This window comes from Raphanus sativus, chromosome 4 (genome assembly GCF_000801105.2).
Source record: "Raphanus sativus cultivar WK10039 chromosome 4, ASM80110v3, whole genome shotgun sequence".
Taxonomy (NCBI): domain Eukaryota; kingdom Viridiplantae; phylum Streptophyta; class Magnoliopsida; order Brassicales; family Brassicaceae; genus Raphanus; species Raphanus sativus.
Window position 1 is genome coordinate 29,504,390 of NC_079514.1, and position 18,367 is coordinate 29,522,756.

The 18,367-nt window shown below is 36.7% G+C and overlaps 3 protein-coding genes and 1 pseudogene across 8 annotated transcripts; 2 read left to right on the forward strand and 2 right to left on the reverse strand.

The window, feature by feature from the left end:
* The first annotated feature begins 3,242 nt into the window (after nt 1-3,242).
* LOC108844690 (uncharacterized) lies at nt 3,243-4,815 on the forward strand. Of its 5 annotated transcripts, none has more exons than XR_008944630.1 (5): nt 3,246-3,712; nt 3,894-3,954; nt 4,082-4,149; nt 4,226-4,315; nt 4,521-4,815. XR_008944630.1 is itself a non-coding variant. In XM_057007530.1 (4 exons), exons 1-4 carry the CDS (start codon nt 3,416-3,418, stop codon nt 4,532-4,534), a joined length of 606 nt encoding a protein of 201 aa, XP_056863510.1. In that variant the 5' UTR covers nt 3,243-3,415; the 3' UTR covers nt 4,535-4,815. The 5 variants fall into 5 exon arrangements, 3 of the variants coding, with proteins under 3 accessions (XP_056863510.1, XP_056863511.1, XP_056863509.1); XR_001948490.2 differs by having other exon boundaries at nt 3,247-3,712; nt 4,431-4,815; XM_057007530.1 differs by having other exon boundaries at nt 3,243-3,712; nt 4,082-4,315.
* A 1,371-nt stretch (nt 4,816-6,186) lies between these two features.
* On the reverse strand, nt 6,187-7,661 carry LOC108845498 (syntaxin-71-like). 2 transcript variants are annotated; one of them, XM_057006720.1, is made up of 4 exons: nt 7,201-7,661; nt 6,988-7,114; nt 6,714-6,839; nt 6,187-6,479 (listed from the first exon to the last, which is right to left on the reverse strand). In XM_057006720.1, the coding sequence occupies exons 2-4, from the start codon at nt 7,093-7,095 to the stop codon at nt 6,345-6,347; spliced, it is 369 nt and encodes a 122-aa protein (XP_056862700.1). In that variant the 5' UTR covers nt 7,096-7,114; nt 7,201-7,661; the 3' UTR covers nt 6,187-6,344. The 2 variants fall into 2 exon arrangements, with proteins under 2 accessions (XP_056862700.1, XP_056862699.1); XM_057006719.1 differs by having other exon boundaries at nt 6,988-7,125; nt 7,201-7,655.
* A 1,126-nt stretch (nt 7,662-8,787) lies between these two features.
* On the forward strand, nt 8,788-10,813 carry LOC108851567 (phosphoglycerate mutase-like protein). Its single transcript, XM_018625019.2, has 9 exons — nt 8,788-9,017; nt 9,110-9,217; nt 9,282-9,361; nt 9,606-9,768; nt 9,846-9,920; nt 10,017-10,105; nt 10,204-10,323; nt 10,398-10,442; nt 10,544-10,813. The coding sequence occupies exons 1-9, from the start codon at nt 8,964-8,966 to the stop codon at nt 10,620-10,622; spliced, it is 813 nt and encodes a 270-aa protein (XP_018480521.2). The 5' UTR covers nt 8,788-8,963; the 3' UTR covers nt 10,623-10,813.
* A 718-nt stretch (nt 10,814-11,531) lies between these two features.
* On the reverse strand, nt 11,532-13,131 carry LOC108850613 (FBD-associated F-box protein At5g38590-like; annotated as a pseudogene).
* Nucleotides 13,132-18,367: the final 5,236 nt, after the last annotated feature.

Consider the following 18,367-nt stretch of genomic DNA (forward strand, 5'->3'; position numbering starts at 1 on the left):
ATTATTCTTTTTTTTTGTTTTCATGTTGATTCTGGTTTGATTTTCATTTTTCAGTTCAAAAAGATATAAGAGCCATTCGGTTATTTATGAATTTGAATTTGGTTTTGGCCTAGTTAATTTGGTTTTCGGTTTGGTTCGGATTATAATATTAGGAACCCGTTAAAATTTTGAGTTCAGTTCGGTTTTCGTCCGGTTCTTTTTTTGAATAATTTCGAATAATTGAATTGAAATTAAGATAAATTTAGATCTTTTGGATAAAAATATTTGAGTAATTATGTTCTAACGGGAAATTAAGATAATTTAAAATATTTTGGATAAAAAAGTAGTACGGTAATCTGTTTTTGGGTAGTTCGGTTTACAGGTGGCAGTTTTAGAATATTTTTTAATTTTAAATTAAATATAATTTGTAAGAATATAAACTGTATTTAAGATATTCAGATACCTATTGGGTTTCTAGTTTGGTTCCAATTTGATTTTAGTTTTTCTGTTCTTGAGATATAAAAACTGTTAACATATAGATTATACATTGAGAATATTTGATAACATATAATGTGAGGTGGACATTAAACACAATAATTTAACATGTTACAAAACTATAAATTTGATATGTCTGACTTTAACATTTTCTTGCGACCCGTAATTTTCCTATATCTCAGTTGGTTATTCGGTTGGTTTAATTCCATTTTTTATTTAAAACTAAAGATAAGCGCATTCATGTACTTACTTCTATAAATAAAATGGATGTTAAAAAAACTGTTGTGTTTAATTGTATTGATTTGTTATTATTTTCCTAAAGATATTTGAGTGTTGCCTATCTTACTTCGAAATCTGTTTAGTTATGTTTATAGATATTAGTACAAACTCTAAACTAAATCTTTTTAAAGTTCTACAAAATAAATCGTTAATGATAATTGAAAGAATAAATATAGTTAATTTTATTCTTATTTTCCTAAAGATAATAATCATTATTGTTTATGTTTTCTGTTTAGGGGTTTAGATTCATCTATTAAGAATTAGATATCAGTAAATCGTAATCAGGAAAACTTACGTATGAAAGTTGGGAATAACGTCTGAAAACTATTCATTATGTTGCATAATTTTCTTGATGATTAGCTATGAGATATTCAATAACATACAAAAGTATATGTGTATGTTTAGTGTAACAAAACATTAATTCCACTGAAAACATACACACTTTGATGACATAAAAACGTGTATGTGAAATGTATCTTGGTAAACTTATTTATAAAGTATATATATATACATGTTTATGTAACGTACGGGGTCTTTAAGTTTCGAAAAAGAAACAGTTAAAAAAGATTTAGAGAGATATTAGGAGTAAACATAGATTAATAAATGCTGTATTCTCAAAGATTTAGTATATTGGATAAAATTAATTAAAATTTTCAAAAAGAAAATGGCATAGTATTGTAAATAACTTAAAAAAATAAGGGTAGAAACCTATTAGGTATTTTACTTTAATAGTATAGATTTTTTTTTCATTGCAAATAAATTGATATGAGTTTTTATGTATAAGAAGGATAGTGAAAGTCAAAAGGTGACAAAATTTGATTTTGTACTAAGGGGACAATAGTTTAGTTTACTTGTTCCTTTTTCCCAAAATTCCCTAAATTTTATGGCTCATGAAGGTAATCTGTTAATTAAGATTATAACAGTTGCAGCAGTCTCTATCCAAAACTTCGGTTCTAGACCACTTTACTCAGCGTACTATGGACCTTGTTCATTATTGTTTCATTTAGTTAAAATATAGCTGTAGAAAACTTTATTTTCAAAGCAAAAAAATAGTGTTTTAGAAAGATATATCAAAAAAGTTAAAGCAGACAAAAACATAAAACTACAGATCTTACCAATCATCCCCAGTTATATTTTATTTATTTTTGATAAATTCAACCATTGTATAAAAGAGATGTGTTATTTGGGCTTTCTTAAAAATGGGTTGAGTTTATTCTTGAGATACCATTTCTCATTTCTCTTTTTCTTTTTACACTAGGGGTGGAGTCCCCGCGCAAGCGCGGGGCCGGGTTCGGACGGACTTATACTGTTGGTGTATTTGGTAGTGTTTGTATAAGTTTTGTTAGACATTGCAGAATTTGTGTAAGTTGAAGCCATGTTAGTAATGTTGCGAACATAGTTGAGCTGGGTAGCTGCATATGCAGAGGATTGTTGGTGTGGGATTAGGAGGGAGGTGTAGGTTGGGGAGTTGCGTAAGTCGCGATAATGTAAGGGACGTGGCCCTAATGTTCGTTTGTTTTGTATGGTTTGATATATCTTGTAGACACAGGATTTCTGGACACGCGGGAAGCATTTTTTTGTCCTAAGTTAGTGTATTTATAAATAACATTTAATTTAAAAAATTAAAAATAGTCTTTATAAAATTAACAACTTATACGAACCAAAAAGTTTGTTTTGTTACTTATTTATCCCAATATTAGTTGCGAGGGTGACTAATTGTAATATTATTGTGTTTTATATTTTTAAATTGCGATCGATTACAATGAATGCAATGTCCAAATTAATTCCCAGTAATATTGGACTTTCTTTGTTTTTTTTAAGATGATCCATAAATCTGTAAGTGTCCACCCAAAAAGGTACTGATATTTTTATCTCATGTGAAAGAGAAAGTAGAAAAAGTTAAAAATAAAAGTAGAAAAAGTCTGAATGGTCTTGTTCTGCTTAAAACTAATATTTAAACTAATATTAACCCATTTGATAAATAAAAAAAACTAATATTAACCCATAAGTAGTTTTGCTATATTTTTGGGCATTAAAAAGTTGGGCTTCGAAGTTGAACCTTGTTTGATTCTGAGTAAACGGTGAGGTAGGCTGCTCTTCCTTTTGTTCACTGTCGAGGAAGCCGACACACGTTTCTCCGTTGCCTGTTGGTACTAAGCTTTTGAGGTTTGGGTGATTGAAAACGATTATTGATAAAAGCGTGATTGCTGAGAGATTGGCTAACAACTGATTTGTTTGTCTCTGGCGTGGTCATTTATCTTCTCTTGTGATTCTTATCTATATTAATAAAGTTGACAATTCTGGCACCTCAAGCAGCCACATCAGCAAGGAAGAGAAGGGGTTTTGCGCCACGTCAGCTTCTAATTCTTCATCTCATCAAAGTTTTCGTACCAAATCTACGGGCCAGACTGGCCAGTTGGTGGGTCTTATGTTTGGATGTGTTCTGTATAGTTTAGGCCCATATGTATTTAGGGTTACATTATTATCCCGATTCCATATACAAATCATCGACGTCTTCACCCTACAGCTAAGACTCCGATCGACACTCTGTAACGTCCAACCACTTATACCACCCTCCCAGCTTTTAATCGAGCTTATCATCTTTCCAGGATAACCGTCAGAAACTCCATCTATAAATGTGTTTGCTCCTTGCACAAAAAAAATGTGTTTGCTCCCAGCGATGAACATCATGGCATCTGCGAAAACTAAAGCACGATCCCTGCAAATCATCAACTCAACAATGGCGCAAACCTCCATCCTGCTCCCTACGATGAACATCATTGCATCTGCGAAAACTGAAGAACAATCCCTGCAAATCATCAACTCAACAGTGGCGCAATCCTTCATCCTGCTCGCCGATTTGAAAGCTGGCCGGTTCTGGCAGTGGAGATTCAACAGCGGCAGATTCCTCACACCACCGCGACAAGAACAAATCATAACCTCCATCAAGTATTTGGTGGTATTTGTTTTCTTTATCATTTACTTTCGGAAAAGTGAATTATAGCTTGAGCAGTAGCAAAGATTGTTTCTTTATTTGATTGGTATGAAATTGCAAGTCTAGAAACTGAAATATTGTCTGCTAGCATGTTTGTGATAGAATCAATAGTTTTGACTCTTCAGTATGTTTTTGTCTTAAACAGGAAACTGCAGCAGAAGATCGTTCCGAACAGAAGCAAGCTGATCTCACCATAGATTCTTCCGGTTTTGATTGTTTCGTCCTCTTTTAGTTTGTTCGATGATATGTTTGCTAACGCCACTATGAGTTTCTTGCATCTATCATCCTTCTTTCTCATTTAGATACACTGTTTCCGTGTGTCTGTATGCTCAGGTTGCAAAGTTTTAGGGGCCCATCACCAGGACTACTCAACTTATAATGTCAATGATTCGTGTTGCCAAGTTATTCCTCGATCTTCAACAAACCTTTATTCATACACGTGTTATTTTTTTGTTGCTTATCTACATTTATCTTTAGTGTTATTGGTAGAGACGCTCTCAATCCTTCATGAGAAGTTGGAACCCAAGGTCATCGTGGCCACTAGCATAAACCCAGAACTTGTAAGAGGTAAATTCGGCTGGTTACCAAATGTGTATGTATAAGGAATTTCCAACTTCTGATGCGTATGTCTACTTTTGGTATTTGTCTTATTATGTCCAACTTATGTGTCCACCTTTTCCAGCTCTCCTATTTTTAAAAGCTACGTCTGGGGCCACTTTAAAGTTTAACTGTTCGATGAGTAAGTTTCTTCTGAATATATCAACCACTGCAGCTAACATGGCTTGACTGAAGTGACGCCTCAAGTGGTTCCAAGTATGGAGGTGTTCAGACAACCGAGAGCGTGACTGTGGCGTAGCTTAGTACAACATTTGTTATTGGTATTAATATGCCACTCTTTCAGTCTACACTACTGCATTGTAACAAAAAAAAAATTGGTCTTAATTATTTTTGACAAAAAAATAGAATTCCATGTTATCATAGTTCTACTAAAATTATACTATTATTGTTATTTTTTTTGTTTAAAACTCAAAATTAAATTTTAAAATATGCTATATTTTCTTGGTCAATTTTTTTTTTGAATAGGCTTAAACTATTTGTGTCATACTTTTTTGTGGTTAACAAAATAAATAAGATAGTAAGAAATTACTATCGATATTATGTATAAACAATTAGGGGAATAAATTAAAAAGATAAAAATTAATAGTATAAAATAAAGATAAACCGTTGATCTTGAGTTTAAAAAAAAAAAAAATACTCCAGGGTTCCATAAAACTCTAGGATAAGATTGGAACTGTAGATAATTAAATAAGCCCAATACTTTAGATGCCTTAAGAGAAAAGACCGAGCAGGCGAGCATGTATGGAATCCTCACTTTTATTAAGCCAAATCTGCTCCGTGCATTAAAAAAACCAACATCAACCTTTCGGCAGACTATCTATTTACATTACTGGCAAACTACAACGATTTAACTACCAAATATTTTTTTCTCGAAAAGGCTAAGGTTCACTATGTCAGAGACAAATAAGAAGACTTCTATTTAAACAACACTGATTAGGAGTCTGATATCTCCAAACATCCACAGGAGATTGGTATATCAACATAGACATATACATCACTAAAAAGTTATGCATTGGGGAATGGCTTTCGGAAAAACATACTTAGATAAATTAGGATCGACACGAATGAAAACTACATGAAATCAATGTTGGAAAGACATCATGTCATGTCAAGTGGCGTCATTATGTTGTTGTTTACTTTACTTTTTAAAATGATTATCACTCCCTTATGTACTGAACCTAAGGCAAAATAATCTATTCATCAATACATAAAAACCGTAAAGCAATTAGTAGTAAAAAAATTGCCTCACTTCCATTAGTAAAACCTCTTCCATTATAACTTAGCAGGAGATAAAAATGCATTAACATGACAATGCAAAGCCAAGATACTCACAAAACAAATACATGCATTTATATTAATTTATCTTTGGAACATCAACTTACTTTATGTTTAAAGTTCAAGTTCAGCCTACTTATCCTATTTTTAGTTAAATCAAACGATAAAAACAGATTAAAATACAGGACTAACAACTAACAAATGGAGCAAATAACAAATTAAACTCAACGAAGGAATAAAACATCCGAACCCGGCGCGTAGCGCCGGAATACCCCTAGTATATATATATATCTTCTCTATTTCTTAAGTTTATTAAAAATGCAAAAAAAAAATTACTTAGAAGATAAGGAGGTAATAAGTAAATGACAAATCAAAATCCAAGAATCATCGTTGAGAAAAAACCATATCAAGAACGTCTTGATGAACTTAAGGTCAAGTCATGGCCCAAGTTAGATCATTAGAATCTCTTTACTTTTCTTATTTCTTTATATTGGGTTGTGTGAGATCGATTGCATGAGAACAAATTAGAAGATTCTTAACTCATATGGACCAAAAAAAATTGTTATTATTCTTTTGGTTGGTAACGAAGGTGGGGATGTTCACCAGGGAAGTACCATTTGAAATATGAAGCATAAGAGATATGTTTCATTGTAAAATGTAAAGTTAAGGTTCATCCTCATCATCAACAGCAGCATCATCGTTATCAATTGATGCAAAAGTAGCTGGTAGTGCTTTTAGGACCACCCGCTGTCCCATCAGGTATAGATTCAATCCTCGCCGGAAGCGCAAGTACCAAATCTTTTCTCGCAGCAAGCTCTTCCGTTGTGAGGCCCTTTAACTAAAACAATATATAGAATTTCCACCGAGTTTACAAAAGTTAATCCTTGAGTTATGATTTAGTCAACCTCAGCTAATGGATTAGCTTTTTTCAGACATGATTTAATAAAAGCTATATTTACAACTTTTAATGAAATTCACTCACACTTGAATTAAAAAAAAGAATCATATAATATAAGCTCAACCAAGCTAAAAAGTCAATGTAGGTGGTCCATGAAGAGAAGAGGAAGCTTACTCGCTTGATAGCAAGTCTCTGCAACTTGGGGACTTCCTCGGACAATCGAGCCTTGGTGCGACGGATCTCTGGTTTCATTTCAATAGCAGAAGCTCTGTTCTTTTCCTTGGTAACAATCTCAGCTTTCTGCAAAATCGAAACCATGAAAAAAAAATGATTCCTTTACCACCAGAAACATTGTAAAATCAGAACCAAAACGCAGAACCATAGGCAAATCAAATTCTATGTCCAAAGCACACAGCTTTGAATCCAAATAGAAAGGATGGATGATTACCTCTAGAGCTGTCTCGATTTGGGTCTCAAAAGCTCCGTAGAGGCGAGCAAAAGAATCATCGCCGGAGATATTAGACTCCCGCTGTTTGTCAACATCGTAATGTTTCATCACTTCACCAGTATCACCACTGGTCCACACCTAAACCGATGAAAAGAATCAAAATCTCATGATTTTATTGCAAGCTTAGATAAAAGTTCAGGCTTTTGCACTTACGGAATCAGCACTGATGACGTGAGAAGGAGGAACTAAAAGAAGCTTCTCTCTTTTTCTTAGGTTCTGAGACGCGACGCCACTCTCTCCGATTTCGACTATATCGATAGCTATTTTCTGGGGAAAGGCCTGAATCGGAGAGCCATCTCTGAAGAGAAGTGGTGTAATCCTCCACGGATCGTTTGTGGTCTCACCGGCCGAAACAGAGCGGTGGATTCCTGGAGGCCAGAAGAGGTGCGGAAGAGATGCTTAGAGGTTGGTTACGGAGCTAGCGGAATGGAGATGAATATCCATCCTGCTCTCAACCCTCTCTTATATAATAGAGATTGACATGAAAGAAACGGAAAGGTCTGAGTTTCATATGAATAGCAATTATTGGTGAATTAAAAGAGATGCGTTGAACGGTATGAGAGGTTAAGCGATGGGAGGAGAATCGTTAGCTTTGAGAAAAGCGGAGACGGTGAAGTTGAGCAGAGGATAAACATTGAAGCCCTAATAACTAAAACACATGTTAAAAGCCCAAACAAAACACAGCCCATTAACTAAAAACGCCACGTGTCACATAGGCGGGAGTGATACTCCCCTATTATAATATAGATTCTTTTTATTAATAAAAGACTCCGTGAGAGACTTCAATTAATGGCGGCCTGAGATATTTGACAAAGTAGAATCTGAGAAAGAAAGAAAACTATTGGAGGTTAATTTTATTAATTTTAGGTTCGGAACCGCTCATGATTACTTTTTAGAAGTGGTAATTTCGGTGTTATTTTATCGGTTCAGTTTGATTTTAATTCAGTCTGACTAATTTTATTCTAAAAGTTTCTCAACTGAACTGAATTAATTACAATTCGTTTGGTTTGATTTATACTCGATTCAGTTTGTATTTGGTTCAATCATTTTTGAGTTTGGTTTAATCGAGTTCATCTTAGTTTAGTTCTATCATGCTTTAAAATATAATATAGAATCATTAAGTCATTATGTTGATCGCAATAAAAAATAAAGTATGTGAATAAATCTGAAATCTGATATATATATAACTGAAACAAAACCTTTTAAAAAGTCACAGCGAAATATTTTTGCTTTTATAAAACCTGGTTTAGATTTTAGGCGGTCTCCGTTTTCATATAACAGTTCATACGTTTTCTTTTTTAAATCAAAATTTTTACTATATATTAGGCTAAAAAATCATATGATATTGAATAAAATGGAAAATACGTGGGTGTTTTAGGATTTTGTATGTTTATATTACTTGTATATTAATTCAAATAATTACATTCATTGGTTTCTCACAGTTCTGGTAGGAAAAATCTAATCAAATGATGTGATAACAAATTTTGGTTTGGTTTTGATCGGTTTATGTTTTGTTAGTCAGGTTTGACCGTTTTGACTTGGTTCGGTTTGTTTTCTTCAACCAAAATGTTAGGTATAATGACAATTTGTTTTTTACTGTTGTAATGACGTAGTTAATCTAGCTGTATAACTGTAGTTTTCTTTTAACCTAAGGACTGGAATATGCGGATAATAATATATTAACATTATACAAGTGAGTAATCATATTGAATTTGATATCACGTGAAAACATCGTGTACTTAGCGCATATATATACGGAGTTACGGACAAGGAAATACACTAAAAAATTAAAATATAGAAACTTGAAGATCCGGCGGTTTAGGATCTCTCCCCCTCTCAGTTATATATCTCATTTTCCAAGGTAACATCAGTTTCTATAAGAAAATCAGATCTGATCTGAAAGCTACTGTTTAACCATGGACAAAGGCATAGGTCTTTACCCACTTCATCGTTGCAAAACCATTCACCTGGTTCGTATAAACTTATCCATAGAACACATGTGTGGTTCATGTTCTCTCGCCAAGTTTCTGATGCTTTTTTTTTTTTTTCTGTTTATATATAGGTGAGACATGCTCAGGGGATTCATAATGTTGCTGGAGAAATAGACCATAGTGCTTACTCTTCTGAGGATTATTTTGATGCTCATATCACCCCACTTGGTTGGCAACAGGTATATCTCTTCTGTTCTGGATTTAATGCTCTAGCAAAAGATGCTGATCTTATATCTATGGCAGGTGGATCATCTACGGAACCATGTTCTAGAAACTCAACTCTTAAACAAAGTTGAACTTGTCATTGTCTCTCCCTTGCTTAGGTAAAACGTTTATTATGCCTCACATGTTCAACCACCTTTTTAATATTTTAAATAAAATTTAATTGCTAACTGTAACCACCAAAAGCAAACGAAATCAAGGGGAATATCATTTCCATTTACATTATGCTAACATACTATATGAAAATAAAGTCGTTGGTTCTTTTGAGATGTGATTTTTTTTTCTTGCAAGTTTTCATGAATCTAGCCTTTAAAACAACAGTAAGTAAAACTCATTAAAATGCAGAACTATACAAACTGCTGTCGGTGCTTTTGGAGGCGGAGAAGATACTAATGGAGCAGATGCAACACCGCTAATGGTGGCCAACGCTGGGAGCAGCGACCGTCCTGCCATTTCAAGCTTAAACAGCCCACCTTTCCTTGCTGTTGAGCTATGCAGAGAAACTATGGTACAAAACTAGTTAGGTGTTAGTAGAAGCGAGCTAAGATTGATTAATATTTGAAGGCTTTTTTTTAATGAACGCAGGGTGATCATCCCTGTGACAGGCGAAGAAGCGTTACAGAGTACAAGGCTATGTTTCCTGCAATCGATTTTTCAATTGTAAGAACATCATATTGGCTTATATAGCTGGTCAAACATCTCTACTTGATGATTTTTGTCGCCTAAATATTGTTGGAATGATTCTTATGCTTATAGATTGAAAGCGACAAGGATGTTTTGTGGAAGCCTAGTCCAAGAGAGACCCCAGATGAAGTTGCTGTGAGAGGTGTAGAGTTCATTAACTGGTGAGTTCCATGGATACTGAATACGTTCTTGTTCTTTTTCTAGTTACTAATTATTTTCTCATGCATTTGAAAAAAAAAATGCCATTCGATTTGTGAAGGCTATGGACGAGGAAAGAAAAGGAGATTGCAATTGTATCTCACAGTGGCTTCTTGCACGGTCTCTTGAGCTCTTATGGGAAGGATTGTGTCGACGACATAAAGAAAGAGTTGTCTATACAGTAAGAGAACTTAACGCACAAACCTCAAGAAATTCATAAACTGTTTACTAATAAAACTCTGTAACATTTATCAGCTTCAAAAACTGTGAGCTTCGTTCAATGGTTATCGTTGATCAAGGGTAAGCAAAATGGCAATAAGTTGTGGTAGAATAGAGATTCAATACTATAGACATAATAAGATTTGAGACTTAAGAGTTTACTTGTGCTGTTGTGTTTGCAGAAACCTGGGGACTAATTCTACAGACACTACAAACTATTCTGGCAAGGTTCCTCAAGGACTTGATCATCCAAGCGACTAATCGATGACGAGTACGAGATATAAATAAGGGAACACATGATGGCTCCATTGGAATATGATTTGGCATTTTCAGCTTGTATTGTATTTTGATAAACATAATTTAAATTTCAGTATTTATGTCAGCTACTAAATGAATTTACTGATTATGGTTGTTATTTGGGGAAAATGAATAAATTTCAGAAGTCTCATCAATGTTGTGGCTAACCAGATTTTGGTGTTAATAGGTGTAAAATCTTCTTTTTGTTGCATATTCCTCACGAGTTCACTAGAAAGAAGGTTTTGACATATTAATGTTTGTTGTTCCTATGCTGCTTACATGAGACAACTTCAGTTTTGGTGCGGGTCATTTAAAAAAAAAATATATGTTAGTTGGCTTTACAATAAGACGCACACTTTCAGTACATGAAACACCTCAGAGAACTTCATCTTCAATAATAAGAGAACACAAACAACCGATAGGGCAAGCTCCCATAAAAACATGTTTGCAAAGCAACACAATGTGAAGGGAGCAACTAAATAATTGAACATGTGAAGGGAGCAACTAAATAGGATCTCTGTTTTCACGTGCTACTATATCACTTAATTCAAAGTCACACAAGGCATCAATTTTAAATGTTCAAATATAATACTTAGCACATGTGAAGGGAGCAACTAAATAATTGAACTATGAGTAAAATCAATCATTCATTGTTACCTCGATTTCTTTTTGCATATATACGTGCGACTCAAGTATCATGAGTACGCAAAAGGTCGAGATTGAGAGACTTGGAAAGAATGGAATCACCAATTGTAGATTTTGGAATTGTCACTGATTCTATTGATTGTATGTAAGATACATATATATATACATACAAATACTTACGTTAGATTTTGTCTAAGTTTAACAATAAAAGCTAGAATTTTCTCAATAGATGGAAGCCAAACCGTACAAGCAAACCACAAAGCAGAGTCAAAGATGTCCTAGAGTGCCAATTAAATACATTTCTTCCAAAGAAACTCTTCTCAGTCGAACATTTCATAAGGACACTCAACAAAAACAAGTTCACATGTGCTTGAAGCTCGGGAAGAAAACGCCAACTCCTTGATCATCTTAAGGTGTGGAACAGAATATTGTACTATATCAGCAAAGATTGTTGCCTTCTCTAAGAAACAAGCGTTTCTCAAGATGTAAACCGCAATATCTCTTTCTTCTGGTCTCCCAAAGTATCCTCTCCAGCTGAAAATTTGTAGACTCGACAACAGACATTGAGGAACTAGGCTAGGTTCTCTCCAGTAAACCATATCAGTATCCTCAACAAACCCATGAATCTGAGACCAATCAAAAACACTTAGATAGAGAGACTATACTGGACATTGATAAGACCAAAAAAAGAAACTTACTCCCGTGTGAAAGACGTCTAGTACTCATAAGTTAGGAGAATCTTTGAGTAATTGGGCAAGAAGATCCGATGAATAATCTTTGCACACACATAGCTTCAGATGTTCAAGCTGGTTGAAAACAAAGCCACCACCATACACATCATATCTTTCTGGGATCTGGATCCATTGTTAATTGAAAACGACATCAACAATCATTAGTAAATAATTCTACAGATGAGATTGAAAACTAGTTACCTCTGAGCATATCTCAAGATGCTTGACCGATGTAATGGATCCAATGACACTCTCGAGAACAAAGAATACAACATCCACATATGCTTCCCTCAGCTCAGGCATGTCACTAATCTCAACGTCGTGTGTCGAATTGTCCCAGTCCTCGAGTTTGAAATACTTCAAAGAAGGAGTATCTATCACATACCCATCTAAATAACAACACCAGCTAACAGAGAGTGATAACCTCTGTAAAGTTGGGACGATAACAGTTATCTCTCCCATACTGCATTCACCCCGTAATTCCACAGATAGGTCTTCAAGAACAGGACATATATCAAGAAGCCCTTGAAGGGACTCATCATCTTCGAACATAAGACCTCGAAGACCCAAAGTTTTCAAAGAGGGAAGACAAGCCATAGAGGGAACATCCATGAGAAACATGTTACTGAGGTTCAAGATGACAATCGAGCCGCATGTATAGAAGCTGCTGGGGAATATGTTTTGATCCTTTGTATCATGATAAATATTAAGTGATATAGGCACCAAGGGGAGCCTTCTCAAGCTGGTGGAATAGAAGAGTGAATCCAAGAACCGGTTTGATGAGATATGGTTTGAGATGGAAGGATCTAGTGTTGATGATGAGTAGATGGATGGATCCGGTTGAATAGAGACTAGGAAACCACAATGGAGGATGGGATTCACCACTTGGTCGTATAACCAACTTGATGGATCTATGGATGAGAGATGGCGTGTAGATGGATGATGGATTCAAGTGGTTTGTTCGTATAAACAACCCCACAAGAACAAAGTAATGGATTGATGGAGTGAAGATGATTGATTCACACAATCAAGATGGATCGAGGTGAAACCACAAACTCTATGAATGGGAGTTTGATAAATCACAATATTGCTCTCAAGATTGCTTCTCACAAACTCTCAAAAGACTTGTATTTGCTAGGGGGAAAAATGACTCATATATTTCATAAAGGTTGAAAGATACATGACTGCTTATAAGAGACTTATATAGTGTCCAATGCAGTTGTGCCCTTCTAGGGGTCTTGAAGCAAAAACAATACAAAGACTCGATCTAGGACTTAAGAAAGCATAGGCTAAACAATGCCTGACTCAACGAAATGAAATAAAAGAAATAAAATGTCACAAGACCCTGCAAGATAAACCATATGATATAAATCATAATGTAAATGGACTTACCTTACTTACCTTGATGCGGATGAGATTTGAAAAGAAAGTAGCCGTTGGAGAGGAGCCTTATTTGATCTTGTGAAGTGATGTCGTTTGGAGGCTTGCTCTTCTCTTCCCAATGCTCACCGTTTCACTTAGGCGTGATGACAAATAAGGAAACCATTCCTTTGTGAGGAAGAATGGACCATATGTTATCATCATCCTTTGGACCAACTTGTATAACATAAGCTTCATCTTTATTAGCTTCTCCTCCGGTTATAGTGAATTGATCCATGCGGTTTGTGATGGCTTCTAGCTTGGTGTTGATGTTGCTCTTGATGAGAAGAACTTCTATGGCTTTGTTAAAGCTGGCAGCAACACCTCTAGTTCCTGATCTTGTCCTTGGAGCTTGTCTAAGTGTGGGGATGTTGATGTCTGGTTCTATGTCCTCATCATTCTCTCCCTCTTGAGAAGGTTCTGACCTCAGAACAGTTTCATCTGCATGAAAATAAGATAAATCTGACACATTGAAAGTAGAAGAAACATTAAACTCAACCGGCAGCTCCAATTGATAGGCATTGTCATTGATCTTCTTCAAGACTTTGAATGGGCCATCTCCTCTCGGTGAGAGCTTGGACTTCCTTTGCTTTGGAAACCTCTCGGACCTCATATGTAACCAAACCCAATCTCCTGGTTCAAATGAAACCTCCTTTCTTCCCTTGTCACCTTGCTTCTTGTTCTGTTCATTTTGCTTCTCTAGGTTCTCCTTAACCTTCTGGTGGATTTTCTTCATAAGCTCAGCCTTAGTCTCACCATCAGTACTCACCATTTGATCCTTTTGTGGTAGAATAGGAGAGAGATCTAAAGGAGTCATTGGCTTAAAACCATACACAATCTCAAAAGGTGAAAGTTTAGTAGCTGAATGAGGAACTCTATTATAAGCAAACTCAATGAAAGGTAAACAATCAAGCCAATTCCTCAAGTTCTTACCAACCGTGGCTCTCAAGAGAGTGAATAGAGTGCGGTTAACAACCTCAGTTTGTCCATCAGTTTGAGGATGGCAAGTGGTAGAGAACAAGAGCTTGGTACCCAACTTCCTCCAAATGGTCCTCCAAAAGTGGCTCAAGAACTTTGTGTCCCTATCAGAAACAATAGTTCTAGGAATACCATGAAGCTTAACCACTTCCTTAAAGAATAAATCAGCAGTTTGAGTAGCATCATTAGTCTTATTGCAAGGAATAAAATGAGCCATCTTAGAAAACCTGTCCACCACAACAAAGATGGAGTCCTTGTTCCTGATCTTTGGCAAACCTAAAACAAAATCCATGGAAATATCTACCCAAGGTAGGTCAGGAATAGGTAAAGGAATGTAAAGACCATGAGGATGTAACCTGGATTTAGCTTTGAGACAAACAATGCATCTTGCGCATAGCTTCTCAACATCTCTTCTCAAGTGTGGCCAATAGAAGTGTTCTGCCACTATACTTAAGGTTTTGTCACGCCCAAAGTGTCCCATAAGTCCACCACCATGTGCTTCTCTCAAAATCAAGTCTCGCATGGAACCTTGTGGGATACACAACCTCTTATCCTTAAATAGAAATTCATCATACTGATAGAAAGATCCAAATGCGGCTTGCTTGCACTGCTTGTAGATGTCTCCAAAGTCTGGATCTTCTTGGTACTGCTCTTTGATGTGCTCAAACCCCATTACCTTGGCTTCCATCAAAGATATAAGCGCATGCCTTCTTGACAAAGCATCAGCTACAATGTTCTCCTTTCCTTTCTTGTACTTGATGATATAAGGAAAAGATTCCATAAACTCTAGCCACCTTGCGTGCCTCTTCTTCAAGGTAGTTTGTCCTCTCAAATACTTGAGTGTCTCGTGGTCAGTGTGGATCACAAACTCCTTAGAGAGTAGATAGTGCTGCCAAGTCTCCAATGACCTCACTAGTGCATATAACTCCTTGTCATAGGTAGGATAGTTGAGTGTAGCTCCATGTAACTTCTCACTGAAGAATGCTACTGGCTTTCCTCCCTGAGTTAACACTGCTCCAATACCTGTTCCTGATGCATCACATTCAATCTCAAAAGTTTTGTTAAAATCAGGTAAAACTAAAACAGGAGCATTAGTTAAACTATCTTTGAGGTTTTGAAAAGCCTTATCCTGTTCACTTCCCCATTTGAAAGCCACATCTTTCTTGATTACTGAAGTTAATGGGGCAGCTATGGTGCTGAAGTCTCAGACAAATCTTCTATAGAAGCTTGCCAATCCATGGAAACTCCTCACATGACCTATTGTAGTTGGCGTAGGCCACTCTTGTACTGCTTTGATCTTCTCTTCATCCACTTTTAGACCCTGTGAACTAACAACAAAGCCTAGGAAAACTAGTTGATCAGTGCAAAAAGTACATTTCTTGAGATTAGCATAAAGATGCTCTTGGCGCAAGGTTTCCAAAACCTTTTCAAGATGGATAAGATGATCTTCTAAGCTGTTGCTATAGACTAAGATATCATCAAAGTATACAACTACAAACTTACAGATGTACTCTCTTAGAACATGGTTCATGAGGCGCATGAAAGTGCTTGGAGCATTGGTAAGACCAAATGGCATGACTAGCCATTCATAAAGATCTCTCTTGGTCTTGAAAGCAGTCTTCCATTCATCTCCTTCTTTCATTCTTACCTGGTGATAACCACTCTTCAAATCTATCTTTGAGAAGATAGTGGCACCACTGAGTTCATCTAGCATGTCATCTAGCCGTGGAATTGGATGCCTATACTTGATGGTGATGTTGTTTATGGCTCGGCAATCAACACACATCCTCCAAGTCCCATCTTTCTTTGGCACTAGAAGAACTGGAACTGCACAAGGACTTAGACTTTCTCTTATGTATCCCTTGTCCATCAAGTCTTGCACTTGCCTCTCCAATTCTTTGGCTTCCTCCGGATTGACTCTATAGGCTGGTCGGTTTGGCAATGGAGCTCCGGGTACTAGATCAATCTGGTGTTCTATCCCTCTTATTGGTGGTACGCCAGCAGGAATATCTTCCGGAAAGATGTCAGGGAACTTCTCAAGTAGTTGCACAACTTCTGGTGGGAGTTCTTGATCTTTATAATCTGTCAAAACACCTTCCTTAAAGATCATTAGTAGCACCTGTGTTTTGTTCTCTAAAGATTTTAAAACTTTAGATGGACTAATATAGAGATTAGTCTTGCTTACCTTGTTTCCTTTGCTCATATCCTTTTGCAAGTCAAAGACTTGTTGTGGAGTTAAAGGAGCTAGGTTGTGCTTGCGGTTGTTGTGAGTGAAACTATAGTAGTTGGTGCGTCCATTATGTATGGTCTCCTTGTCAAATTGCCAAGGCCTGCCAAGCAAAAGATGACCAGCTTGCATAGGAACCACATCACAAATTACCTTATCAGCATATCGGCCTATGCTGAAAGAGACTTCTACTTGTTCACCAATCTTTAGCTCGGTTTCATCATTTAACCACTTCAATCTATAAGGTCTTGGATGTGTGGTTGTCTTGAGACCTAGCTTATCAACCAAATACTTGCTAGCAACATTAGTACATGAACCACCATCAATGATCAAGCTTCATACCTTAGATTCAGTGGTGCATCTTGTATGAAAGATGTTCTCCCTTTGAATAGTTTCTGGTTCGAACATTGCACTAAATACTCTTCTTGTCACAAGTATCTCTCTCTCATCTGGATAATCAGTGATCTCCTCATCAGTAGCATCCGCTTCTGCTTCTTCTTCTTGAGTCTCATATCCTCCATCTTCTCTAAGGATCATGACTCTTTGGTTAGGACAATCTCTTGCATAGTGTCCCTTACCTTGGCACTTGTAGCAAGTGATGTCTCGGTTTCTAGGTGCACTAGGCTTGCTTTGATCAGCCTTGTTGCCCTTAGATGCATCAGTAGTGGAGTTCTTCTTGAACCGGCTCTCAACCTCAATGGACTTGCCCTTGTCATTTCTTTGAGCTGGTGGAGTCCAAGTGTTCTTACTCCTACTTGTAGCTGCGGTTTTGCGCTTGATGTGTTGCTCTGCTTGGATAGCAAAGTGGATTAGATCATGGAAATGCTCATAGTTCTGTCTCTCCACCTTTCTTGTTATCCTATCTTGGAGTCCATCCAAGAATTGTGCCATCAAGGTTTCCTCAGAGTCTTGAACTTCTAAGCGGTTCCTCATAGCATCAAACTCTTCATAGTACTCCTCAACTGACTAGGAACCTTGAGTGAGCTTCCTGAACCTCTTTTGCAAGTCACGGTAGTAGTAACTTGGCACATATCTCCTCCTCAGCATGGCCCTCATGTCATCCCAAAGAGCAATGGGTGCACGCCTTAGTCTTCTCCTCTCGGATAGCTCTCGATCCCACCATGTCAAGGCGGTTTCAGTGAGCTGAGCAGCAGCTAGAGAGATCTTCCTAAGCTCGGAGTAGTGGTAGTAGTCAAAGATATACTCCATGCGTGTCTCCCAATCAATGTAGGCATCAGGGTTAACCTTTCCAGCAAAGGTTGGTGGCGTGAGCTTCAAGTCCTTGCCTCCTTGCCATTGATCATGCTCTTGATCATGACCTCTCCCTCGGTTCCTTCCTCTATCTCTAGCATTTCTTCTAGGAGGGGGTCTTTGTTCTTCTTCCTCTAGACTCGGCATGTCACTATCCGAATCATCCTCAGCTCGGGGATTGTCTTGTTGTTGCTGTGTTGTTGCTGACCTTGAGGATTGTTGTTTGCTCCTTGAGCTGGTTGGTTGGCGTGAGCTTGTTGTCCTTGCTCTAGGCGAGTCATCCTTTCACTGATGGATTGCATTGCAACTAGGAGTTGAGCCATAGTAGTTGCGGTATCAGCTGAAGATGAACTATTATCTCCCATTCCTTAACCTGAAAAGAATTTCAAGATCAAGTGAAGTTATCAAAGAAATAAAACTACAATGAAATGCAATGGACCGAGATAAAAACTATATGA

Bases quoted from the DNA above. Each gene is read 5' to 3' on its own strand.
- LOC108844690 (XM_057007529.1), top strand. From the start codon at position 3,416: ATGTGTTTGCTCCCAGCGATGAACATCATGGCATCTGCGAAAACTAAA. The intron at 3,955-4,081 runs GTTTTGATTGTT...CTGTATGCTCAG, and splicing joins TCTCACCATAGATTCTTCCG to GTTGCAAAGTTTTAGGGGCC. The intron at 4,316-4,430 runs GTAAATTCGGCT...CACCTTTTCCAG, and splicing joins AAACCCAGAACTTGTAAGAG to CTCTCCTATTTTTAAAAGCT.
- LOC108845498 (XM_057006720.1), bottom strand. From the start codon at position 7,095: ATGAAACATTACGATGTTGACAAACAGCGGGAGTCTAATATCTCCGGC. The intron at 6,840-6,987 runs GTAATCATCCAT...TCGATTTTGCAG, and splicing joins AAATCGAGACAGCTCTAGAG to AAAGCTGAGATTGTTACCAA. The intron at 6,480-6,713 runs GTAAGCTTCCTC...ATATTGTTTTAG, and splicing joins AGAGACTTGCTATCAAGCGA to TTAAAGGGCCTCACAACGGA.
- LOC108851567 (XM_018625019.2), top strand. From the start codon at position 8,964: ATGGACAAAGGCATAGGTCTTTACCCACTTCATCGTTGCAAAACCATT. The intron at 9,218-9,281 runs GTATATCTCTTC...TATCTATGGCAG, and splicing joins CCCCACTTGGTTGGCAACAG to GTGGATCATCTACGGAACCA. The intron at 9,362-9,605 runs GTAAAACGTTTA...ATTAAAATGCAG, and splicing joins ATTGTCTCTCCCTTGCTTAG to AACTATACAAACTGCTGTCG.